This window comes from Epinephelus moara, chromosome 6 (assembly GCF_006386435.1).
Source record: "Epinephelus moara isolate mb chromosome 6, YSFRI_EMoa_1.0, whole genome shotgun sequence".
Classification (NCBI taxonomy): Eukaryota; Metazoa; Chordata; class Actinopteri; order Perciformes; family Serranidae; genus Epinephelus; species Epinephelus moara.
This window is the reverse complement of record NC_065511.1, coordinates 4467697-4494887: the sequence shown is the minus strand read 5'-3', so window position 1 is coordinate 4494887 and position 27191 is coordinate 4467697. Positions and strand designations below refer to the sequence as shown.

The 27191-nt window shown below is 41.0% G+C and overlaps 2 protein-coding genes across 2 annotated transcripts in view; both read right to left on the bottom strand.

Moving 5' to 3' along the window:
- Positions 1–10068, bottom strand: part of bves (blood vessel epicardial substance) — a 21442-nt gene extending 11374 nt beyond the window's left edge. Inside the window, exons 1-3 of the mRNA XM_050045840.1 lie at positions 9911–10068; positions 5231–5494; positions 3093–3217 (exon numbers count right to left, since the gene is read on the bottom strand). Of these exons, the coding sequence (XP_049901797.1) occupies positions 3093–3217; positions 5231–5459 (354 nt within the window). The 5' untranslated portion in view covers positions 5460–5494; positions 9911–10068. The remainder of the gene's footprint in view (positions 1–3092; positions 3218–5230; positions 5495–9910) is intronic.
- A 6324-nt stretch (positions 10069–16392) lies between these two features.
- The window catches only part of popdc3 (popeye domain containing 3), a 14830-nt gene continuing 4031 nt past the window's right edge, over positions 16393–27191 (bottom strand). Inside the window, exons 2-3 of the mRNA XM_050045856.1 lie at positions 25646–25754; positions 16393–19996 (exon numbers count right to left, since the gene is read on the bottom strand). Coding sequence (XP_049901813.1) covers positions 19718–19996; positions 25646–25754 — 388 coding nt within the window. The 3' untranslated portion in view covers positions 16393–19717. The remainder of the gene's footprint in view (positions 19997–25645; positions 25755–27191) is intronic.

Below are 27191 nucleotides of genomic sequence, written 5' to 3'. Positions count from 1 at the left end.
TTCAGTTAAAAAAATCTGTTAACTCCTCAATAAAAAACTCAGTTAGTATCTGACCGGATGCCTGTGGTGTGTAGTTTTTTTTTACCCATTTGGTGGATTATGTATTTCAATGGTATAATATAAAAAAGATGTTTTTTGAGGAACAGACGGAGTATGAAATGATAACTTTTCATTACAAAGATATCGCAAGAAAACAACCACACCAAGTCATTTTGACCCACTCATGCATCTAAGGGTTAATGTGGTAAAGTGTTGTAGCATTGTAACTACCACCACTGGATTCCTTGACCCTGAAAATGTAGGTTTAGCAGTTAAAATCAATGTTCCAACTTATTTAGAAGTCTAGATATTACAAAACATACATTTTACGGCGGCCATTTTGTACATTCCAATATGGCCGCCATATAGACATCTGGGCAAATGCAAACATTGATTTTCTGAATCCTTATACAATAACCTTTCCAAAAATGTATAGTTTTGCAAATCCCCAAAAAAATCCCACAAAAGTTGAAATCTAAACATAATGAACCTGACTATAGAAAAGACAGTGAATCATCATCAGTGTATCATTTCCAGCTATTCAGGCTGATTTTGTGGCTGAATATAATTTGTATCTTCTTAAAATATGAATGAGGATAGTGGTAGTGAGATACTAGTTGTATTTGTAGTAGTGATGAAACAGTGAAAACCATCAACAAAGCATCAGATTAACTGTATTCATAAGAAATACACCACAATAATATGAATAACCAGTGCCAATTAATCAGTCAATGAGAATGTGTGTGTGTGATGGGGGGGCATAAGCATATAGAGCGAGCAGCAGCAGCGACCCACTGTCCGACACAGGCACACCGTGAGAATGGAAACAGAGGGCTCGGCGGGGATGGAGCATCTGCCGCAGCACGGTTTTGTCTCGCCACCAATCATTGGTCTGAACGGGTCTTAACAAACCAATAACAAGTGCATTTTTCAAATGGTAAGTATCAAGGCTAATGATTACTCAGAGGTATGTCATTCATGCATACAATGACTATGTTTACATGCACACTAATATTACACTGATATTCTGAATAAAACAATATTCTGAATATGATACCGGTCATCTGAACAGCATATGCTGTTCAGATGACTTAGGCTTTTTATAGAATGTCACATTTTCCCATCAAGACATGTGGGTAAAGCATTCTCTGGACATGCATCTCAGTATGGGGTGTTTCCACAGTTTGTGGTACTCGGCCTTCTGTTTAAGGTTTGCTTTGTGTGTTTTTATGGCTGCACTGTACCCTACATGAACCACCTTGCCAACTGTTTGGAAGGCTGGGGTAGAGATGCAGGCCCACAAGAAATCAGCCCTTCCTCATTCCAAGGGTGTCAAATACTGCTGCTTTGTCATGTCCCTTCTGCATGTGATATTGACGCCAGATGCACTCTTTAGTATGTTCAAAAGCAGCACTGGGCTTTTAACTAACTTCAGTGAATACCCATCTGCAGCAATACTTGATGCAGAGAGCAACTGACCTGATCCTAGTGGATGGGTCAACGAATCCAGACTTTCATCCAGGAGACCACAGTTCATATATTCCTGTGTGAAACCAAACATCAGCGTTGCTTTGACATAAAGTTATGCGATTTACATACGGTCGTCACGTGATGTATTTACATTGCATTATGTTATTGTTATGTAAAAGATGTACTTATTTAAACCCAAAACATATTCTTTTTTTTTTAAACACAACCAGGTAGTTTTATTGCCTAATCTAACCAAAACCATTCCAAGCCCGTTCACATTGTGAAGTTGTCAAATACAGCTACTATGTCAGTGGTTTTGGCACCAAAAACCACCTTTGGTGTCAGTTTGTAATGTTGCTGTACGTGACCTTTCATGGTGTTATGATACGCCACCGGTTGGCCAAACGGCACCTGTCGTGGTGGTATGATACCCTGCTGGATTTGCTTACCATTTAAATGTAGAGCCAAACCATGATGTGTCTTTCTAAATCTAACCATGTGCTTTTGTTGACATCCCTGATTAGGCAGCAGCATTCCGGAACGTCAACTGCAAACAAAGGAGGAGCACGTAATATGTATGTAGCTCGTGACATGCAGACGTGAGATGACATTTACAGCAGCGGTATGTGGAGACTTGGAATGAGAATGTGTTGCCATTTTACAACATGGTGGAGGTGGAGCTTCGTTCATTCCTATGAAAGTTGTGCATGAAGTCCAAAACCACTCTATTTCCGTGGTATGAAATTACCCGAATGATCAACGCTGCTTCCGCATCACTGTGGGTCTCAGCAGGTGACTTCCAGTTTATCGCTCCGCTAGCTCCAGTGGGGGTAATGTAATTTAAATTTGTGGCTCTTTTAAACGTTCCAAATGTTATCAGACTGAATGGATTAAATCTTGATGGTGGAACAAGTCATTTCGCAGGGCTTGTGACCCTAAAAAAAGTTTATCCACTGATTTATAGACAGCTTTTTCCCAATGTAAGTCTATGGGAAAGTTTTTCTTTTTGGGCCTAATGGCATGACGTAACGGACCACAGGAATATTAGTGGAATATTTGTTTTCATGAGCCATGTAAACAGCTTGATAGAAATATTGTCTTTTTTGGAATGAGGACAAAAAAGATGAATATTTTGTGCATGTAAATGTAGTCATTGTCTGCACACGCAGATCAGCTGGAGTGATTAACCAGTAGGCGTGGCATTGACTGATTGGCTCTGACCTAATTACAGGCTTTCCTTCAGTAGTGCTGCTGAACTGAGCCGGTGATCTGCAGTGACTGAGGAGGACAGGTCTCCTGTGTCATTATGAAAAGTCCTGGTCTGATTCTATCAGCCTGCTGGAGGCCCCTCACCTACACATGAATTCTATCAGCATCCCATTAGCATAAAGTAGGAGCAGACCCAGGAGGATACGCTGCCTCCTGCCCAGGACAGAGCTGACATACACTGAGACTCAATACAAATGAACAAACTGTTCCCTCAACACCTGGGGCCCGTATTCCAATTTAGTAAAACACTCAAAAAGCCTGAATATAAAGTGACTGTTGGGATGTGAATGAGGGCATGCTGATGCAAAACTGACCGGTCTGCGCTTGTACAGGAGGAAGGCCAAGTGCATGAAGTTGACCACCAGGAACACCACGTTCCAAACCATCACATCCAGGTTACACCTGTACAGAGTCGCCCACACGATGAAGAGACCACATCCTGTCAGGGTCAAGACACACAACAATGTGGATTTAGGTGAAGATAAGTCCAGACACATAATGTTAACACTTCAAAGTCTTAATTCAAAAGTAAATACTTCAGTCTGGTTTAATTTATTAAGACAACATTAGTATAGCTAGTGTTGGTGTCATTTCAAAAAGTTAATTTATTGTACTGTGGTTTATTACTGCTGGCTTGTACTAATGAACTCAAAACATCCCTAAACAACAAACAAATTAATTAATAAGGATTCAATCCAGCATGAAACACTGAAAAGAACAGACAAGGACTAAAATTAAAATTAAAAAATAATTAACTGAAAAAGTAGCACATTACACAAACAAGCTGGTATGCATAAAAACACTACAACAAACATGTAACAAGACTAATTTCTAGAGCAGTCTACGGCTCTGTTCCTTGTATGCGGAATTGTGGATGATTTAGTCTGGATTTTTCCATTCTTAAAACTAGTTTACCTGGAGTTGCAGTTTATGTACACCTTGTATGACAACACATAAAGACATCTATTAGTTATGAATGTTATTCCTAGGGAAGCTCTGAGAGACCAAGTGAATATATATATTTTTTTTTGGTGTGCAATTTTGGCCATGCACGTTTTGTGCTTTCCCCCATTGCTTTTGTTGGAGCAATCGTCGACGCAGCCCATGGGGGTCTCAGGCCAAAAGGGCTAAGTGGCAACCACTGGAGGTTGAATTATGCACTAGCTCGGATCTGGGAGACGGTGCTTAACGCGCAGAGACATCAGACTCAAAATGTCGCAGGATGAAAAAAAATTTAAATGAATAACCATAAATCAGTCTGTCTTTTTCTTCTGTCATTTCTTCGATTACTAAGTAGACTGCTTATGTGCACTTGTGGGAGTCTAGACATTGCAGACTGGCAGTTTTTGTGTGTAATTTGAAATAACATCCTGCCATTTTGTTGACCTCAAAGTTGTAACTACAACTGCCTCGCAGTTGTTGGCCTCTGCAAACCAGTCAAGTTTCTCTTACAGTTAACATCCATGTCTGTGAAAACATGGATGCTTCACACACATCTTCCTCTTGACAGCACAGAAGATCTATACAATCAGCACAGCTCTAAGTTGAACAGCCAAGATTAGTGTCACCAATTCAGTATCTCATCAAATATTTCCCCTTCTGTTCCTGAGATATGACGACCTTTGACCTTCAACCACCAAATTCTAATCAGTTAATTTTTGAGTCCAAGTTGACGAGCCAAATTTGAGGAAATTCCCTCAAGGCATTCTTGAGATATTTCATTCACAAGAGTTGGAAGGACAGATGGACGAACAACCTGTAAACATAATATCTCTGGCCACGGCTGTAGCCATCACAAAGGCATAAAAATTGAAAATATTTAATTCACGTGCAGCTCATACATTTATTTACCTATTCATTTATTTATCATATGAGCTGATTCATTTATTTAATTATGTCTATTTTAGTAACATAATTATGCCCCATCTAGTCTTTGATAAAAAAAACCAAGATGATTGTAAAATTACCTTACAAGATGAACTACTACAGCTCTTTTGGTTTATTCTTCCTCTTTCCTCTATTTCTGTTTCTCTTTAAAACCTTCAGAGACTATCTTGCTCCAAAGCGCAATATAAAAAAATGAACTGTCAAAATATCCCATAAATCAGGCTGCTTCCTGTCTCCACTCTCCTTCCAAGCAAAAGATAAACATGTTGAAAGTGCTTTTTCCATTCTCTCCTTCCTTTATCTGCCATCTGAGCCTTTTAGGGCCTCAGCTCTGATGAAGAGAGCCCTCTGTGTGCACAACAGTTTCCCAGTTCTTCTGAATATTAACCGACTAAACCAAATCCTCAACCAGCCTGTGGAAATTATTGACCAATACTTAAATGCACTTCTGATCAGAGTGAAGATCAGTTGAGGCTGTGATAAATTTTGTATTAATTAGCAAACATCCCCAGCTTCAGTGTTATCAGCACAGGAATGCTGTCCGCAGGGGGTGCTGTGGACGAACCTGTCATCAGGAAGAGGCGCAGCAGGATCATGTGCAGGCCCAGGGTGGTGGGGATGACCAGACCCAGCAGCAGGGACAGGCTCCCCAGATGGAAGAGGATGTGGTGGGCCTGCTCCCATTCCTGGCAGGAGGTGGCATTAAGCTCCACAGTCGGGACTCCTGGAGTGGCCGTGGGGAAGGAGGGCAGCGCAGTGAAGAGGACAGGGGGCAGCTCTGGGGTAGAAGACATCCTGCAGCAGGGTCACCTTGAAAACTAGGGCAAGGCTGGAGATAATGTGAGTGGAGGATGATGAATTGCTAAGGGCGTACAGGAAACATGCTGGTCATGGTGGATTTCTGCTCACTGTTAAAAATGTCTTTTAGTTTGTTTCATCATTGTCCTGTTGGCAGATATGTTTGAAAGAAACTGGCGTATGCTTTTAAATTATGATCTTTCTGTGAGCCCAAAGTTATTTCTACTTGGTGTGTTTTCATATTTTATGTAAATTAAAGCAGCATTACTTATTTTCTCTGCCACTTTGGAACTGAAAAATCAGCTGCAAACACAACATCAGAGATATTATCACCTTATTAAAGGGAAAAGAAGACTTTTCAATTAGTTCCGCTGTCACAAAGACAACTGCTATCCAAGCTAATATCTGCTAATGTGCTAAAAAGTTAGCTTTACGGAGAAATCAAATATTCCTCTTAATACCTCCCAAATTTGTGATTAGGTGGACATGATAACCCTTAGTACACATAACGTTATTCATCCCTACAACAGTAAACATTTTTTCCCTAACCTGATATTAAGGTGTGCGCTGCACACGCAAGCATTTTTGATGATCGCCTTCGCCTCTATCCAGTCCTTTCGTCTTATTGAATTTAACCATAGTTGTCTTATTTTTTGTTGACGGGCAGTGGCGGCTGTTATGTGATAAAATTTAAGTTTTGAGCCATGACTCCTTGTTCGCAAAAACAAAATAAGATGACACTTTAGATATGTAGCCAACAGCTCTGTGGTGGCGAGTCCTGTTTGCCTCCAGCCAACAAACTGATGTCATTGTGACATCGGCCCTAAAATGGTCTATAGGGGCCACCTTTGGGCCAGGGACAGTATCTCCAGCTCATAGAACAACTCTGAGACCTGTGTGAATGGTTTTTACTACCATGTACAGTCTGAACGATATGACATACACATTGTATTTGTCTGGACAACTGTAGGGTTGAGCTTTATGGACATAAAACTGGCTTACCTGTTAGCCCCTGTAGCTTTGTACTTTCTTTTTTTTTTTTTTAAATAAGTGCCCCTTGTAGCTTTTACTTTTTTAAAAAAAAAAAAAAATTCTCACATATAAGAAGTTCAGCCCATTCTCATTCACAGGTCTTCAAATACCAACATAATCTTGAAGAATGGTTCTCATGAGATCCTATTAAAAAACTGCATGCACAACAGTTCGTATCATATCCTACTAGTTTGCGCCGCACAAATGACATTAAGTCTTTAACATACAGTTACGTAATTAACATAAAGTTACAGAGGTTACGTTTAGGCAATATAAGTTATGGAGGTAAAGTTTAGGAAAAGACACATGGTGAGGATGTACCTTAAAATGACTCAAAGTTCTCTCGGATCTGAACACGTGACTCCAGGGGAGAGTCCCGGGCAAAAGTAATTTTTTTGTGACCCATGCACCACCCCAACCTGCCTCCTGACAAGTGCTCGGGACTGCTTCCTTGTTTACTGCCGTCAGCCCACTGGTCACGTGTACAATGATGTGTACGAATTTGGGTGCATTGGTTTTCATAGGAAAACATCCAAAATCATTTGTGAGAACAGCCTGCAAATACCAAGGCTTTGTCACACCCTTCAGTATGAGATCAGTGCCAAAGGCACCCTTAAGCATCTTTATGAAGTGCAGCAGGCAGCAGGCTTTGACCTTACTCCATGTTAACCTATCCACAGCAATACTGGCAGCAACTGAGGAAGTAAAGAGTGAGAAAGTCTGTGTAGGATGGGAGGGAGGGGAAGTGGATGGGTCACACAACACAAGACTTTTACCCAGGGGACCACAGATTGTGTCCCATTTGAAACCAAAAATCAACATTATGCAAACATAACATAACTTATGTATGGTCGTCGCTCACTGATGTCACTCAAGTGGCATATTTATGTCACATTGCATTACCTTAACAAACAACATTATATATTTTTTCTAAACCTAACCAAGTAGTTTTTGCCTAACCCTAACTGTAACTGTTACACAGCATTAACCACGTATCACAGTGTGTTTCAGCTTTGCATCACACTCAGTATGTTTACATGCACAGTTAAGTGGAGCTATGGTTATAGCTCGACTAGCCCATTTAATTGGACTACTGTCCTTGTCCCAGTATACAAGCACTAGAGGGGAATCAATTTAATGACCAAAGTATGTCTGACTCTGCTACAATAGGTGGAGATATGCCCCCTTTCAGCTTGTTAGTAATGGTACCACGGTGGACAACTTTACAGCACTGAACATTTTGTCCATCCAAAAATGCACTGCTCTAGATGTAGATTTCACCATGTTGTTACCAGCTTTTTCTGTTATGCATTTAATACGATTCGACTTATGTGCGGAAACTGTGGAGCATGCGCAGAGCGCCAAGGCCTGTTTGGGTCCGATTGACTGTATACATGTGGGAGTAATTCAGCTCCCACCTGCAGTATCTGGGTGTGTTAGTCTGACTTTGAGAAAATGCAGTATGATTTCAGTCAGACTAACATGTTGACATGTATTTTAAAAGTCCGGTTTTAGTTGGACTAACACAATATATCAGTTTTTTCTAATGTCATGTAAATGTACAGAGTGAAGGACTCTGAGGGTGAAGTACCTGAACCATGACCCTGCATGAATCAAACATTCATACAATTATCATCATTATACATGACAATATCCAAATACTTTCATATTGAATCTTTATTTCCATGACTATTTCAATCCATATTGTGACTCTGACATTGCTTTTAAAAATGTGATGACTGAACAAGTAAAACTGGTATAACTCATCTACATTAAAAAAAATGTGTCCAAATAGAAGAGATTTTCAAGTAATGACATCAAAACTAAACACTCAGTATGTTTACATACACACAGTAGTCGAGCTTAGCTCATAGCTCGGATAATCAGTCAAGTCGGACTTCTCGTCTTGTCTAAATATACAAGCAGAAGAGAAAATCAAATTTCTGACCAAATACATCTGACTCCACCTTGATAGGCACCGCTGTGTCCTTTTTAATATAGTGCGTATTGAACTAGTTCCGGATGACCCGAAGAGGAAGCTAACAAGGAATGAAGATGGCAGAGCATGAATGTAGCTTCCTCGTCCGTCCAGAAGTGCGTCTTCTGCTTCTCGGTCGCCATGGTGTTTGTTTGTTTTTCTGGGAGTTACTGCACTGCTACGTCATCTTCTTTCAGGTGAAAGCCCGCAAAAGAAAAAATGGTGCATGTGCAGAACGCCGAGTTCCGACTCCAGTCGGACTAAGTGGATACATGCAGCAATAGTTCGATTTTCAATCGAATTATCTAGGTGTGTTTGTCGAGCATTGGATAGTCCAATTTCAGTCAGACTAAGCTGTTTACATGCATTTAAAAGTCCGGTTTCTGTCAGAGTAAGTCAATTATTCGATTTTCTCAAGCTGCATGTAAACCTACTGACTGTTACAACTGGCCCTGGTCTCCCCTATCAGCTGCATTTCAAGTGGCAGAGACCAAATGACTCAAATCTTGGGGAAATGTAGATCGTGCAGGGTCAGGGCAATCACATTTCTGGGTGTGGTAGTCTGACTTTGAGAAATCCAATTTATATTATTTCAGTTGGATTAACATGTTAACATGTATTTTAAAAGTCCGGTTTTAGTCACAATAAATCGATTTTCTCTATCATCATGTAAATGCACTGGCTGAGACTCTAGACAGTGCCCTATGTGTTGCCATGAAATGCCGGGGGGACTGACAAAGCGTCAGTATGTGATGACCTGGGAATGAAAACAGGTACGTAAAGAGCCTCCCTGCAAACACAACTGCTGTATTTTGAAAAAACCTACAAAAATGAACTTGAAGCCAAATAACTACAAATGTCTTTTTCTGTGAAAAAAATTGAAATTGCAAATGTCCTAGAGTGCCAGTGTTTGTTGAGAGCGTCTAAATTTTTACCATCTTTATGGACAAGAACTTCACTGTATTNTATGTATATGTATATGTTTATATCTTTAAGTTTGTGTCTGCCTGACATCGCAGATACAGTTATGATGGGTTACATTAATTAATTTAAAAAAAAAAGTCCTGATGTCACATTACATCCTGTGATCATTTCATTATTCGCACAGGAAATCTCCTATACATTTTTGGCTTTATCTGTTCTACTAAATGATTAACGTAAGTACCCTACGGTGCTCTTAGAATCATCCTCACATTTTGTTAAAAAATGAAACATTTTTACTTTTCCACTGTACATGTCACAATAGACAGTCCAGTCCCTGTAACAGCATTCAGCTGCTGTGGTTTTTTTTGTGTCAGCCTGATGTGCTGTAGCTGTGGGAGCGCTCTCATATAAAAATAGCTGTGGGGAAACATGCAGGCAGCGCAGGAATTTCTCCCAGCCACAACTTTCTAACTGCTCGGTACAGTACGGAGAGGAAAAACCCTTGTTACTCACCGATTCAGCGGCAGCGGCAGCAGCAGCAGCAGCCGGTGGTGGGCTACGGTGAGGAAGGAGGAATGATTTCTGTTCAAAACTTGAGACAGAGCTTGAGGCTGCAGGCTGGACCCTCAGATGGGGGCTGCACAGTGTGTGTCACATTCCTCACAGCTGACAGGGACAGACTAAAATGGGCAACAGGGGGAGAGCAGCGCACCTGCAGTGACTCACAGCTGCGGCAGAGGGAGACAGAGCTCATATTAACCCTGTTAATTGCGTCAATATTACGATCTGTGCAGGCTTCTTTTTATAATCAATATTTTTTTTTATCGTTTTCTTTTGAACAGAAAAAACACCATCAAATATTCTACATCTTAGGGCTATGAAAACTGAGAAAAAAGACACTGGGCTGTGAATGATACAGCTTGGTATCAAACCTAATTCGTATTTTAAAGTATGCATGAGTGTGTGATTGAATCTTATTTACTCTATTGTATCCTGTCTTTAATGTGTATTTTCTCTTTTTTATTTTATTTTGTTTTTCATGTAAAGCACTTTGAGTTGCACTTGCTGTATGAACTGTGCTATACAAATAAAATAATAATAGTAATTATTATTATTATCATCATAATTATAATTATTATTACCACCCTGGAACCACAACTCACAGAAAAATTCACATTAAATTAAAAATGGTGGCATTTGCTATGAAATGCAAACCCATCTTTGTCAAGGCTCTGGTGAAGTTTTAGAGTCCTCACAACACTTACGGAGATCCGAGGGAGAAGTGGGTAGCAGCACAACTGCACATCTAATGGCTGACATCGACTCAGATTAAAACATCCAAGAACACAGAATTGAAACCACAAAATATCTCCATACTGCTCGTCTGTAGTGATCCAAGTGTCCTGAAGCCCCGACATAAAAATTTGTTTGAAAAAACGTCATTTAAACTATGTTTTTAGCCTCATTGTAGCCTGTAGCTCTAACTGCCTCTGTGTACACTGTGCTGACGTGTGTGCGCTTGCGCGAGACCGTGAGACATGGGCACCACCTTCATGTGTGTTCACGTGCTTTCGCTGGTCTTGTGCGCAAGCTTGCACACGTGAGCACGGTCCACAGAGAGGCAGTTAGAGCTACAGGCTACAATGAGGCTAAAAACAGAGTTCAAATGATGTTTTTCCAAACAACTTTTTATGTCGGGGCTTCAGGACACTTGGATCACTATGGACGAGCAGTATGGAGATATTTTGTGGTTTCAATTCTGTGTTCTTGGACTTTTTAATCTGGGTCGCCGTCAGCCATTAGGTGTGCAGTTGTGCTGCTGAGTTCAGACTCCAAACTGAGTGGAGTCCTGCAGGGACCAACTGATGTGAAGTCCTGAGGCCACTGGCTGCTTGCACTGCTGCTGTTAAACAGCTAACAAGAGGAGCTAACTGCTAACAGCCACCACTGCAACTAACAAATACCACAAATCCATTCCACAGCTCCACCATCCACAGTCAGACACACACGGCTGATTATTTACTGCTGAATTACAGCTCACAGCTCACACCAATGGCTGACACTGCTCTGATGTGAGTATTTTTGCTGGCATACGAAACATCTTTGCACAGACTATTTACTAGAGTTTACCAGCCTGTCACTCGAGGCATTTGAAGATAATTACAAGCACAGCCATTCTCTGCTTTCCTTGTCCGGTAGTCCACCACTAACATTTTCATCAAGTCTTGTCAACAAAAATGAAACATAGACTTTGTCTTCATTTTTATTATTAAGATCTATTTTTACCTTGTCATCGCCGTTTTTTCACTGTTGGCAAAACATTTTCATCATAGTTTTCATCACTGAAATTAACATTTGTGACTAAATAACAATTGTGTCATGTGGCACATTTCTAAATGATTTTTTAGGATTTGAGCCAGCATGTTATGATATAGTAGTTGGGACCTGACCTGGTAACAGGCCTCCAGATATAATTCATAATTATTGATAATAATAAATAATTATGTGAAATAATGTGACTTAATTTACATAAAATCACCACGTGGGGACAGGAACTTTGAGTCTATTCTTTGGGTGTAGCTATGTTGAAAGTCAATTTGTGAGTGAGCATATGTGTATGCGATATGTGTTGCAAATGGGTCTGGGTTAGAACAGAGGATGTTTAGTTGCATGCAAGACTGTGTGAGGCATCAGCAAACTAACATCGCTTAGCTTTGGTGAAGCCACCTAACCAATAACCTAACTGCAAACAATCTCAACAATAGCTCAATGAACAGCATTAAATCACAATTGACAAAATTAAACAGTCTTCCTTAGCCTGTGCACCTGTAATAATGCTATGCACTGTTGTAACATTACCAATCCTTGAAAGGATGGAAGAGTTTCTTTGTGCTGCTTTTGTTAGCCGACAGTTAAATGCTGGAAAGGACTGTGGTTTTCGGATGTAGTCTTTGCTGTGTACTTGTTCCAAATGTCCAGAGTTAGAGGTTGTGATGTTAATTCAACTTGGTTCGCCTTGTTGCTGGAAAGTTAGTTGCAAACCTCGTGTTTGGCACACTAACTTGTCTGGTCTTCAGGTTCTGTTTCTGCTGGGAGCAGGCCACATTGAGGAGCGAAACTGCAGCTCCTGCTGTGAGCATGCAGAAGTGAGAAAACAGGGGAAGTGCATAGGAGGCTCTCTTGTGTGATGTCCTACGTCTTCAGAGGTTTGGGGTCCAGGAGCAGGAGACCCCTTCAATGGTTGAGGGGCAAGAGAGGGATGGAAACAGAAACTTCTCTTGAAGTTGGTTTGGTGATATCACAGAGTCACATGTCACTGTGCCCAATCAAGAAGACTGGTCTCTCACTTAGGTGTGAGTGACCATGAGGCATCCTGTGGAGATGAGTGCCAAATGGCTGTCCTTTGTTTGATGAACAAAGAAGCCACCATTTCAGATGGCAAGACCCAGAGGGAAAGCCTTCACATGTCCAATATAGATCTATACAAATGACAAAACATCAGTGGACCAGTGAATCCCAACACAGTTGTATTGGGGACCCTTAATGAAGGAGATGTCATTTGCTGAGTTAGCATAGTATTTCTCTACCTGATTAATGAGCCTAAAGGAGAGGTAGCCATGACACCAAGTCAAGAAAAACCTCGCCCTGGCTAGCAGTAAGGTGATTGCCTTTCATTTTGTTACAATAAGTTTTCTCCCCAACATGAGGGATGTCTGAACCCAGTCTGCCTAAGGTGCAGGCAAGGATTTTAGAGGGACAGGATCACCAAAGACAAACAAGCTTGGGCAGAATGGCATGTCTAATTTAAGGATCATTTTGATATTCTCATGTATAGCAGGCCAGAATTTTGGTGCAACAAGGCAGGACCACAACATGTGGTGGATTGTGCCAACACTCACCCCACACCTCCAGCAATTCTGGCTGTCTCTTAATTTCACACAAAATAACCTTGAGTGGGACCAATATACCCTGTTCAGTATTTTAAACTGCACTTGTCAGTAAGTTCCCATTATGGTTGTTTTTTTTGTTTTTTTTTTACAGTTCTTTAAAATGTCGTTTCGTTCCTGCTCTGTGAATGTCACCTTAAGATCATTCTCCCAGGCTGAGTCAAGATAAGAGCCCTGATTGCCAAAACTTTTAAGCAACAAGGAGTAGTATGTATATTGTACCACAGTAGCCAGAACTGTAATATTATTACTTTCAATAATGTTGTTGTAAGCTACTGTTATTACCTGNAGCCCTGTGAGGCAAATTGTGATTTGTGATATTGGGCTTTATAAATAAAATTGATTGATTGATTGATAGTATTTCCATGCCTCATGGCCAGTGGCAGTTCTAGCCTATATGGCACCCTGGGCGACCCACAAGCAGTGTTTCCCCTACCATTATATTAGCCATTATATTATTTCATCCAGTGAATATGAATATTGGCAGCTTCCCTTCGAAAACGCCACGTTAACATTCTTCATATTCAACATTCTTCTTGTGCTGCCATGATTAGTGCTTCTGTGCTGTCTTTAAGTCCAGCCTTTCCAGCCACTGGTAGGATTTCTTGATGTTGGCCACTTCTTCAATCTATCAGTGGTACATGTCATGCAGAAGCTTCTTTGTCTTGATTTCAGTAGCCTCTATCTCCTCCTTTGGCCAGGTTATTATACCAGCGGGGTATCTGATGACTGGCAGGGTGTACATGTTGATGGCTCGGACCTTGTTCTTTCCTTTCAGCTGACTTTTCAGAACTGTAACATCTGCAATGCTGCCTTCTGGTGGTTCATCCCTCTCGGTTCTGATCGTCTTCCCTCTCTTTGACACCATCCGACCACACTCATCTAGTCCGAATGACATTCCAATGTCATTGCCGTAGATCCTGGTGAGGTGGATCAGTGAGTCGATGTCTTGATCATTCCTGGAATACAGCTTGATGTCATCCATGTAGAGGAGGTGTCGGCTGTGATGGTTGCTGCACTGTGGAACTGGTATCCATAGCCACTCTTTATATATATACATATATATATATATATGATAGTGGTGGGACATGATTAAAAAATTTATCTAATTAATAAGAGGCTTTGTAATTAATTAATTGCGATCAATCACATTTTTATCAAGCTGGGTCAGACGACGCTATTTGTAGCACCTTTTCCAGCCCCTTATCCTGTACCCACGAAAAGTGGTCTACAGCACTGCAATCCATTTCGCTAGAGAGTTTGTTCATTTGTCAGATGTAGACTTACTTATTTTGGCTCTAAACCCCATCATCTGGTCTACTGTGGGCTGGCTACATCGTTTGCCTGTACCAGGACTGTCGGAGCTAACATTAGCTCTGATGTCCATGCTCGCAGCAACATGTTTTGCATTGAGGTGATACCATAGGCTTGAAGTGCTGCTGTGATAAGAAAACTCTTTGTTGCACAATTTGCACACAACCATGCTCTTATCCAAGCTGCCACAAAAAAAAACTTTCCGCCCAACAAGCCAAGCAATGCTGTCACTGTTCACCAAACTTTCTTCTGTGTTGATGTCACTCAATGCATTCTGTGCATCGTCTTCGCGGCTGGCAAACGAACTTTAGGTGCATTACCGCCACCTACAGGGCTGGACTGTGTGCATCAGTGTTACCGGTGTGGCAGAAATCAGGGAACTGAGAAAGGTGTAATTAAATGCATTATTTTTTTTAACACGAAGTAGCCATCATTCGATGGGTACACTGTGGTCATAAAGAGATGGACACCTAGTCAGCAACAATACTAAGGTAGGCTGTGGCATTCAAACAATACTCAGTTGGTACTAAGGGGCCCAAAGTGTGCCAGGAAAATATCCCCCACACCATTACACCACCAGCAGCCTTAACTGTTGATACAAGACACAATAGATCCATGTTTTTATGTTGTTAATGCCAAATTCCGACCCATCTGAATGTTGCAGCCAAAATTGACTCATTAGAACAGGCAACATTTTTCCAATCTTCTATTGTCCAATTTCTTTGAGCCCAAGGAGCTGTAGACTCAGTTTCCTGTTCTTAGCTGACAGGAGTGGCACCCGATGTGGTCTTCTGCTGCTGTAGCCCATCTGCTTCAAGGTTTGACGTGTTGTTAATTTAGAGATGGTCTTCTGCATACCTCGGTTGTAACGAGTGGTTATTTGAGTTACTGTTGCCTTGCTATTATCTCAAACCAGTCTGGCCATTCTCCTCTAGCATCAACAAGGTATTTTCACCCGGAGAACTGCCGCTCAGGTGGCACGGTGGTGTGGTGGTTAGCACTGTCGCCTCACAGCAAGAGGGTTGCCGGTTTGATCCCGGGTGTGGGAGCCCTTCTGTGCAGAGTTTGCATGTTCTCCCCGTGTCAGCGTGGGTTTTCTCCGGGCACTCTGGCTTCCTCCCACAGTCCAAAGACATGCAGATTGGGGATTAGGTTAATTGATAACTCTAAATTGTCCGTAGGTGTGAATGTGAGCGTGAATGGTTGTCTGTCTCTATGTGTCAGCCCTGCGATAGTCTGGCGACCTGTCCAGGGTGTACCCTGCCTCTCGCCCAATGTCAGCCGGGATAGGCTCCAGCCCCCCCGCGACCCTCAAGAGGATGAAGCGGTTAGAAGATGAATGAATGAATGAATGAGAACTGCCGCTCACTGGATATTTTCTCTCTTTCAGACCATCCTCTGTAAACCCTAGAGATGGTTGTGTGTGAAAATCCCAGTAGAGCAGCAGTTTCTGAAATACTCAGACCAGCCCGTTTGGCACCAACAACCATGCCATGTTTAATTAAAGTCACTTAAATCACCTTTCTTTCCCTTTCTGATGCTTGGTTTGACCTTCAGCAGGTCGTCTTGACCATGTCTACTTGCTTAAATGCATTGAGTTGCTGCCACGTGATTGGCTGATAAGCTATCTGCGTTGACGAGCAGTTGAACAGGTGTATCTAATAAAGTTGCCGGTGAGTATACAAATAAGAAAAATCTACACAGTCACATAAAGTCAGGTATAATTTATTATTACATTACAAGACACATCCACACTTCCACATCTGCAGTGTTAGATTAACGGTCGATGACTTAAGACACTTGAGACAATTTATTTGAACACCACTATAGATGATGACCTGATGAAGCCATGGGCGAAGATTAAATTAAAAGAAGAAGCCCTCCTGTGTGCGGTGCATCTATTTATCACCTCCATCACCTGCACCAAGTTATCAGGACTGACAGTGCTGTGCACGGGGCATGTGCTTTTGACTGAGTTCACTGGTCTGGTAGTTCTGACAAATTGTAGCTCACACTAAATATTCATAGTTACATTCATGGTTTACTGATAACATGACATCCAGCTCACTGTCTCCAATATAAACAGACCGTCTCTCTCTCCCTCCTAGCTCTCCACACACACACACACACACACACACACACACACACACACACACACAGCACTGAACGTTTCTGTAGAGGCTGCAATACACTCGGCTGTGTTCTGACAGTGTTTACATTTAGTTTTGTCTTGTTGTGTATTGTCCCCACAAGACCAACATGATCTGACCCCAAACAATCAGCATTTCTCCGGGATTTGAGTTGTTTGGTCTCTGCGACTGGAAACGCAGAGTTGATTAGGGGAGACCAGGGCAGTAGTAACAATGTCATTACTCAAAAACCTCTTCTATTTGGATACAGTTTTTTATGTAGATATGTATCTGTTTGACTTGTTAACAGTCATCACGTTTTTAAAAAGCAATGTCAATGTCACAATATGGATTGAAAAATGATTCAATATGAAAGTATTTGAATGTCATCATGTATACTGATGATAATTGTATGAATGTATGATTCAAGCAGGGCCATGGTTCAGGTACTTCACCCTCAGAGTCCTTCACTCAGTATGTTTATATGACATTAGAGAAATCAATTTATTTTGTTAGTCTGACTAAAACCAGACTTTTAAAGTACATATCAACATGTTAGTTTGACTGAGATCATACTAAATTGAATTTCTCAAAGTCTAACTAACACACCCAGATAATGCAATTGGAAGTCGAATTACTCCCACGTTTACAATCAATTGGATCCATTAAAGGGTTTTTTTGGGGGGAGTTTTTCCTTATCCGCTGCGAGGGTCCTAAGGACAGAGGGATGTCGTATGCTGTAAAGCCCTGTGAGGCAAATTGTGATTTGTGATATTGGGCTTTATAAGTAAAATTGATTGATTGATTGATACTTAAGTGAAATAAATCAACTCCTCTGCTGTGCTTGTATACTGGGACAAGGACAGTAGTCCAATTAAATACCTAGTCAAGCTGGGCCATTTGCTATTATCGACCTTGAAATGTGCACCAGCCAGGACATAGATCATTCATAACCATGATTTAACCATCTTCTTCTTATTATTATTATTATTATTATTATTGATTATTGTGAGTTGATGAAAACTGTGAAATATCTGCCTAAATTAGCTTTTCAACTTATCCAAAAACTGGGAGAAATTGAGGCTTTGATACAGAGGATAAAAGCTGCAAAACTAAATTCAAACATTAATCTAACTGCACCCCTGTGGACAGGATAGTTTGTTGTGCCGACTCTCTGTAACATTACACTTAAAAACAAACAAAACATGGCCTCTTTTTATGTATTGTTTTCTCTCCATAGCACCTCTGGGCTCCATAAAACTCATATTCAAAATTTGGTTAGAGACTTTTTTTTTTTTAACATATATTTACGTTTATAACATTTCAAATTGCACCAATCTGAAACAAGATAGAACCATAAACTCATGAAACGTGCTCTGTGGTGATCCTTCTTTGTCTGCCAACAGACAGACTGATGCTTTTATATTTTTTTGATTATATTATTAATTTTGAATAATCTGGAATTAATTGTTTAATGGATGAATTGAACTATATCTACATCTTTGGCAGTTTATTGCTGTACTTGGTATTCATATGAAGGTATTACATGTTGTTACTGTCACCCCTGTGTGTGAGAGCAGATGTGACATTTGACGTCTAATGTTTCAGTCCATTCTGAGACTTTATCATTGCTTGCAAAAACATTCCGACTGTCAACAAGCAGAACAAAGATGCAAGTTACCAACATAACAACTGTCCCTAAATAGTTTTTGAGTAATGACATCAAAACCAAACTAGAATTACTGCCTCCGTGCACCAGTCAAGTTATCATTATTGTGTTCATGAGAATGAGACAGATGCAAGGTCACACTGACCTTTGACTACTAAAATCTAATCAGATTTGAGATATCACATTCATGAGAATGAGCAAGACGAGGTCACAGTGGCTCTGACCTTTGACCTATGACCATCAAAAAGTGATCAGTTCATTGATTAGTCCAAGTAGATATTTCTGCCAAATCTGAAGAAATACCCTTAAATACCCGAAAACATGATTCCTGTGGCCACAGCTATTTCCGGCATGGATGCATTAAAATGTTATTATTACCCTGGTGATGATGATCCGAGAATAAGAGAAATAGGTTTCAATTTGTCCATGAACAATGCAACATAACAAAAGGAGCTGCAATAGTACACGGGGGAAGGACTTCATTCGCTGGAAAAACTCACTAAAAACTCAAACACTTTCCAAATATTTTCCAAGAGGATGAGAGAGGATATTAGAGGAGGGAATAGGCCATCTACAAACCAAGCATAGAGACGCGGGCTACGTAGATAATGACGACAGGATATAGGTATGTCAGGTATGAATCAAATGTATACAAAGTACCAAATATGCAAACCTTGTTCGGCCTTGGTTTAGACAGGGAGGTGTAAAAAGGCCCTTAAACAAATATCAAACAAAAGACAAAAAGCACAAGTATCCAAAAAATGTCTCTTCACTTAAAGCCTACATTTGCCCTGAAGGGTACACAGAGTACATTGTCATCACATTATTTACAAAATAATCTGACCTACATGTTGAAAGGCTTCTTCCTGCTATCTCAAACTGCCCAACAAAAAGCTCCTTCCTAACATTATAAGTTACACTGGCCTAGTTAGTAAGGCTACCTGAAAGCCTGTGGATGTCTCAGGCTTTTTATCAGTCACATGACCCTGGTCTAGTCTCCCGAGAGTATTCTCTTCACCTGGCACACTGTGTTTGTTGACAAGTCAGTCAGCTCCACCTATGTAATTTATATAAAGACGTGTAATGATCTTGCAGGCAGATTTAAGATAGCATCACTTGAAACTCTTACCCTTCATGGTACAGATAAAACCACACCAAGCCCTACCTAGCTGACACATATTCCTACATGCAAGGAGTCAGTTAAGTGTTTATGGCTTGGAGCAGTGTGTGTGTGTGTGTGTGTGTGTGTGTGTGTGTGTGTTCAGGCAGTCCTTGCCCCCTGCACTGGCACTTGCAGTAAGGCATCTGCCTTTTCTAATTCGGTCCCCGGCATGTGACAGTAACTTGGTAAACGGAGATCATAGCGGTGCCCAGCCCTGTCGAAAGCCTTGTCATTAAGGGAGTACAGCTTGTCTGCAATGTCATTGCGTACTACCAGGGCAAAGACTTTAGCTATGTAGCGATGCTTAGCAAAAAGCAGATAAAGTTTCTTCCTCCTCCACGCTACATATCTGCAGGGGTTATCTGCACGCAGGGTCACCTGTGGAGAATGAAAACAGAAAGAGGAAACGGTAAAGACACAAGGCTGAAAGGAAACAAGCCGGCAACCATGTGTGTCAGTTAAAGGCTTCCGGTTTATTACAACATGGATCTAAGCTAGCAGTTGTAATTGCTGTGATCTGGAAACAGATGGACTAAACTGTGAAACCCAGTGTAAAATTAAGAACAAATACTCCATTTAAATTTAGTTTTCAATAATCAAAGTCTGATAATTTATCAAACTGACTAGTACTACGAACACTCATAAGTCATCACCTAGATTGGTTCCAAAAATCAGGTGTACATATAACCTACAATGTGCCTCAAATCACATACTTCTGTACTTGAATGCAGGAGTGCCCTAAGTTTGTTCACACTGCATAGTATGGGAAAATGCAGTGCACTCACTGTTGCCAACTCCTCAGTAAGAAAAGAAGCCAATGGCTGTCCTAAAAGTTGCTTGAAGTCGCTAAATGATGTCATCACCTAATTTGCATAATTTGCCATATGCATGTAATTGTAATGGACGCTGAAGGAGAGAGGAATAATGTCGTGGGAGAGACAAAAACTGAGTAAAAAACACCCTGAATATGTTTAGAACTACAAATGAACTTTTTTAGACAAAGAAAATTTTACATTTACATCCCGCCCAGACAGTAGGCCAGGGTGGGACCAGGCAGCGGCAGCTTTGTGCATGTGCGATTTATTTGCAGTCTGGACGTGGAGGGGTTGACATCTCCTGCTCTGACTGCAGCTAGGAGGGACTGCTGCGGGAGGACTGGGCCGCCTGTGAGTGATCTGTGACATGCGAGGGGTGCACGGCAGCACCAGCTACTCGTTGAGAAGAGTAAAGCCCTGTACATACTCCGCAAGAACAGAGAAATTTGCTCTTTTTCTCGAGGTGGCAAGAACAAGAACAAAGTTTTTTCAGGCCAGGACAGTTCAAGAGAAACTCAAGTGCGGAACTCCTGGGAAGTCCTCATAGGCCCCTCCCGCCCCACACGTCATTAGCGCTTTTCCACATTAACCACGCCCACTTCAGATTTTTGACCAATCACACAATAGTTCTCAGACACCACACAAGAAAAAAGTTCTGCCTAGATGATGTGTGGAGAACAAGCTGCAAGAACTCCCAAATCAGGGCTGCAAGAAAAAAATGACGTCATTCTTTTCTTGCAGCCTTGCGAGAGAGAGAGCAAATTTCTCCGTTCTTGCAGAGTATGTAAAGGCCTTAAGAACGATATGTGCTTTCACGTCAGAGTCTCCAAGAGTCTCCAATAACACAAGAAAAAGTCATTAGTCGCATTTTTTGAAAAGCAGTCGCTAGAGGGGTCTGAAAACTCACCAAATATAACGACAACGTTGCTAAGTTGGCAACACTGAGTGCACTACTGCGGCACTCAAAGCACTCCAAAAGTTGAGTGTGGAATAATGGACACTTCTCACCCTCAACGGTCACCATCTTTGTGATGTAGCAAGCTTCTCAACTTTTGACATGGTGGCTGGGAACAACAAGGAGCCTGTTAGTTATACATGGTTTTTTGCACTAAGTACTAGAGGCCGTCAGTAATGTTTGTTGGGTCTATAATTATTTGGTACAACAAACAATAATGTGAGTGCTAATGTTAGCTTGCTAGCCAACGTTAGCACTCGCTAGCTAGCTAACTTGCTATTAGCTACGGCAACACATCTTAATTGACGCTGTGGCATAAGTTTGGTTTATGTGGGCGGAGATAGTGGCCAAGTGTTGCCGATAATGCTCCCGTCCATTTGCAATTTGCTGTTTAAATATAAGACAAAGAAGAAGAGGCAGTTAAAACAAAGCCGACATTACTTCTGGTAAGTGCAAAATGGCAGTGCACAATTTGAGACAAAAGTAGCCTACTCTGCTGACATTAATGCACCACGCAAGAAGTACAGTGTACATAGTACACTACTTTGAAGTGTACTAACAGAAGTATGCGATTTGAGACACACTCCTAGTTTGCTACCAATATCCATCTTATTCCTGAGGGCACTACTGTAGAAATAATTATGTACGCAACTTCCAGTGAGATAGCGGAAGTAGCATTAAGCTAGTTCGTCCCATAGACTGTCTGTGGTTAGTCCCAGTGGCTACTCTCGACGGCTAACTGCCAACGCTGGTTCTTTTCTAAAGTAATTTGCCTTCAGTTTAGCAAATACTGATTTATTTTTTGACAAATATTTAACTAATGTTAACTTAGCATTTTCTAAAATGTCTTTGCGGAGCTCTGGGACCTGTTGCACTGTACGTGTCTGTAACAACTAACAACCAGTCTAAGCTAAATTTTTGTCTTCAGCAACTGTGTGTTGAACATGTAACCAGAACAAAAAGGGATTGTTCCTGTTGCCGAAGGTACCATAGATATGAGAAATAAAACCACAAGAGTTTCACCAGACATAGCCAAAAAGTATTAAATCAGAATTTGCAGAAGAGAATGACACGTAGACTGACAGGACCGTCACTCAATGTCAGTACATGATATCCCTGACTTTCCCCATCTGACTTCATTCTCAACCTACATTAGAAAATTGCTCATTATAAAATAAATTCAGCAACATACCTGGAAATATGTATTTAGTCATTAGGGCTGAGCATATGTTAATGATTGACCATACTTCGTTCATATCATGAATATCAAAAATGAATGCCAAAAGTTTATTCTTTTACTTCTACTTTATATTTGAATGCCAAAAGTTTATTCTTTTACTTCTACTTTATATTACTATTACTGAAGTTTGCTGCTAAATTCAGCATCATGGTTCACTCAGAATACAGTTCTTAATAAATCAAAAGTTAAAAAAACATGTAAACTGGGTTGTTAATGCAGACAAGCGGAGGATTAGCTGGGAAACATCACATTCATTCACTTTACATGGAGCTACAGTTAATAGTGAATTATGTTGCCGAACGTGTTAGTATCTCTTAATAAGTCATCAGGAATCAGAAATCCTCTTTAAGAGGAGCAGATGTTTACCTTAAGCCAGCTCGGGCCATGTTAAAGTTAACAATATTTAAACAGAGCATGGCAAGCTAACTGCTAGCGTGCTCAGTTGAAAAGAAAAAAAATAAAAATAAAAAATGCTTTGAGATGGCTGACAGAGATGGCAGAGGGATGATCGGTATCAGTTCAACGCCGCAAGTCACACACATAATTCGCACAAGGGCTCATGGGGGCTAGGAATAAGGTGGATACAATTCTTTGGCTTTAATATTCAATATAGACCCATCAGCCAAAACATTAAAACCACTGACAGGTGAAGCAAATAACACTGGTTATCTCATTATAATGCAATGTTGTGCTAGGAAACTTTTGGTCCTGGTATTCACGTTGATGCCACTTGACATGCACCACCCATCCAAATACCATTGCAGACCAAGTACCCCGTCTCATGGCAATGGCACTACCTGATGGCAGTAGCGCCCCCTGCAGGACAATGCACCATGCCATTCCATAAAAAAAGATCTCAGGAATGGCCCAAGGAACGTGACAAAGACCTCAAAGCATCAACTTGTCCCCACATCCCAATCTGATCAAGCATTAATGGTATGTGCCAGTACCACAGAGGTGCTCCTGTTTCACGGTGGGGCCTCCTTGGATTGGACTTAGCTTAGACCTGTAGATGAATGAACACAGGACCTCTGTGGGGTGTCTTGTTGTGTCTGGCACCTGGGTGTCAGGTGCCTGTGGGGAGTACTTGGTCCTAAATGGTGTTTGGGTAGGTGTAGCACATCAAGTACATGTACACTAGGACCCAAGGTTTCCCAGGAGAACATTACATTGTAACAAGATGATCAATGTTATTCACTTAAACCACCAGACGTTTTAATATTTTTGCTGATCGGTATAGATTTTGTAATACACAGAGTACATGAAATTAGGTTTTAAATATAATTCATCAGGAGCTCTCTTCATGCCAAGAAGGAATATAGAATATATAATACTGCATATAAAGGACAGGGCAGTTTTGTTATTGTCAGCAAATCCCATGAAACCCAAACCAAGATCCCCAGTAAATAAAAAACTGCGGTCCGGGAGGCAGACACCATCTCCACATTTAAGACTAGACTTAAGACTTTCCTTTTTGATAAAGCTTATAGTTAGGGCTTAGTTAGGCTGACTTGGGCCTAGTCTGCCGGAGGACCCCCTATAATACACCGGGCACCTTCTCTCCCTCTCTCTCTCTCTCTCTCTCTCTCCCGTGTCCTATTACTGTATCTTGCTAACTCGGCCATTCTGGATGTCACTAACTCGTCTTCTTCTCCGGAGCCTTTGTGCTCCACTGTCTCTCAGGTTAACTCATATTGCAGCAATGCCTGGATAGTGTGACGTGTGTGGTTGTGCTGCTGCCGTGGTCCTGCCAGATGCCTCCTGCTGCTGCTGTTATCATTAGTCATACTTCTACTGTTATTATACACATATGATTATTGTCACACATGTATACTATCAGATATTAATATATACTTTCAACATATTGTACCGCAGTAACCAGAACTATAACTATAACTATAATATTATTACTTTCATTAATATTGTTGTAAGCTACTGTCATTACCGTCTGTACTGCATCTCCCTCTGTCTCTGACTCTCTCTCTGTCTCTCTCTCTCTCTGTCTCATTGTGTCATACAGATTACTGTTAATTTATTATGTTGATCTGTTCTGTATGTCATCTATTGCACGTCTGTCCATCCTGGAAGAGGGATCCCTCCTCAGTTGCTCTTCCTGAGGTTTCTACCGTTTTTTTTCCCCGTTAAAGGTTTTTTTTTGGGGAGTTTTTCCTTATCCGCTGTGAGGGTCCAAAGGACAGAGGGATGTCGTATGCTGTAAAGCCCTGTGAGGCAAATTGTGATTTGTGATATTGGGCTTTATAAATAAAATTGATTGATTGATTGATTGATTGATAAAAAGGTGTTATAATTACTATGTGGTTGCAACAAGCATTACTCAAAAAGGAGGACCTTGTGCATTTGTTGGGGACTATTTTAAGTGGTGGATTAATACACACTTGATGCTCCAGTGAGTATTTGTGGCAGCAGGATGGTGTATGTGAGATTGAGCCAAAATAAACTGCAGTGTGTATATTCATGGTAATGAAGGAACATGTCAGCCAGTACAACAGTGTGACTTATTGATTTGTTTTAATAGTTTCCGGACAACAATGGAGCTTTTCCACAACAGCTCAAGTGAGCCCTTCCAGTGACCCACCAGTCACAATACCAGGACCTTAAAAGTGTCTCACCTAAACAGAAAGCAGGCATAATAAATGCTGTTACACCTGTGCTTTTATGCCATGACATGACAAAAGTGTTGTGAAAAAGGCCCATGAATGTCAACAGTATGAAGTAAGAAATATCAGGCTTTGAGTATACACACAATAATTCTCTGTAGGAACAAATCATAGTTGGTTTGAGTCCTTCAGATTTGCTGACAAGATTAAGACAGAATGTGCTGTGGAGCCTTATCCTTTACCTGCATATTAAATTGACTATGAATTCTTGTTAGGGTAACGAAGATTGAATCTAAAATTCAGTTCCATACTTGCTAACACAGGGTTCAGTGAACTGACACTCCTGAGTTATTAATGTTTGAAAAGTTAGTTTGCACATGTACATGACATAAAATGCACCTGGAAGACGCCCTCCTCTGATGGTCTGAGAGAGTCCCACTCAGGTGAATCCAGAAACTGGAAAGGGTAGATGTAATGCAGAAACTCTCCATTAACTGTCACACGGATTCTGCAGAAGAATGGATGCAAAGTTATTATTCACTAATTCACTCTCCAATGGCCAACACTATAACATAAAGGGCTGGTCAACACTACATCACACCGAACACAAAATCTGCTGCTAACTTAAATCGGTCAGTACGATTACATGGCATTAAAGAAAACTGATTTATTGTGTTAGTCGACTAAAACCAGACTTTTAAAATACATGTAAATATGTCGGTCTGACTAAAATCATAATAAATCATTAAATAGGTAACAGAAGAAGAAACCGGTAATAACATGGTGAAATCTACATCCAGAGCCGTGCATTTTTGGACAGACGAAATGTACAGACCTTTAAAGTTGTCCACCATGGTACCAGTTTGCCACTGGTTAACTGTAGCTGTGACGTAATGGGTCAACCGGAAAAAGGTCCAATACTAAAAATCTGAAAAGGGGCATATCGCCACCTACTGTAGCAGAGTCAGACACACTTCGGTTCATAAATCAATTCTCCCTTGATGCTTGTATACTGGGACAAGGACAGTAGTTAAATGGCCTAGTTGAGCTATAACCATAGCTCCACTTGACTGTGCATGTAAACATACTGAGTGATACAGATCACAGCAGCTGTCCTGCCTCCAACAGCTGAGGGAACACAGCTGCTATGTGACATCAGTGTGTGGGGTGTTGCCTTAAGTACAGCAGGCTGGAGAGTTTCAACCTTTACCGACTTTATACAGTTTAGTGTGACAAGGTGTTGAGTTAGGAAGCCCCTTTATGTTGGACATCTAAAGGCCAACGTTTATCCTTGACCTCGATGGAAAACATCATGAGGTGAAGGAAAGATGTGAATGAGAACCCAAGGTGACAAGAGAATCCAACTGCTCTTACACTAGACTTCGTAATTATGTGACAGTGGATGTTATCGATGGGGATATGCTGTGGCGAAACCACAATGTTGCGAAGATAGACCACTACTATAAGATTTAGAGCTGGGTTGAAAAAATCGATTTAATCGATTCGAATCGATTTTCCTTTAACTGGCACAATATCGATTCATTAATTAAAAAATCGATCTTTTACTATGACTATTTTCCTCCGTGGACGTGTTGTACAGCCGGTAGCAGCCTGCAGCAGCCTGCAGTACTATCAACCCAGGTAGTCTCGTGAGATCAGCATTTAACACCTGAGGTCATGGTGAGAGATCTCGCGAGACGGCCGGACACTGAATGAAGACAGAGCAGCAAACAATGGTGGGAGCACGTCCACTGAAGGCATGGGTCTACGGTGCGAGTATTTTCACTCGCATTTTCCCCTGAAAATATAACGCTATAATGTACGCATGTTTATTAAATGCAAATCAGTTTCACAGAAAAAATTAAGAAATACCACTAAGCATCAGCACACTGCTAACTGTAGCCTCAGTTTGTACCTCATACAGATCTGCTGGTAAAGTTAACTT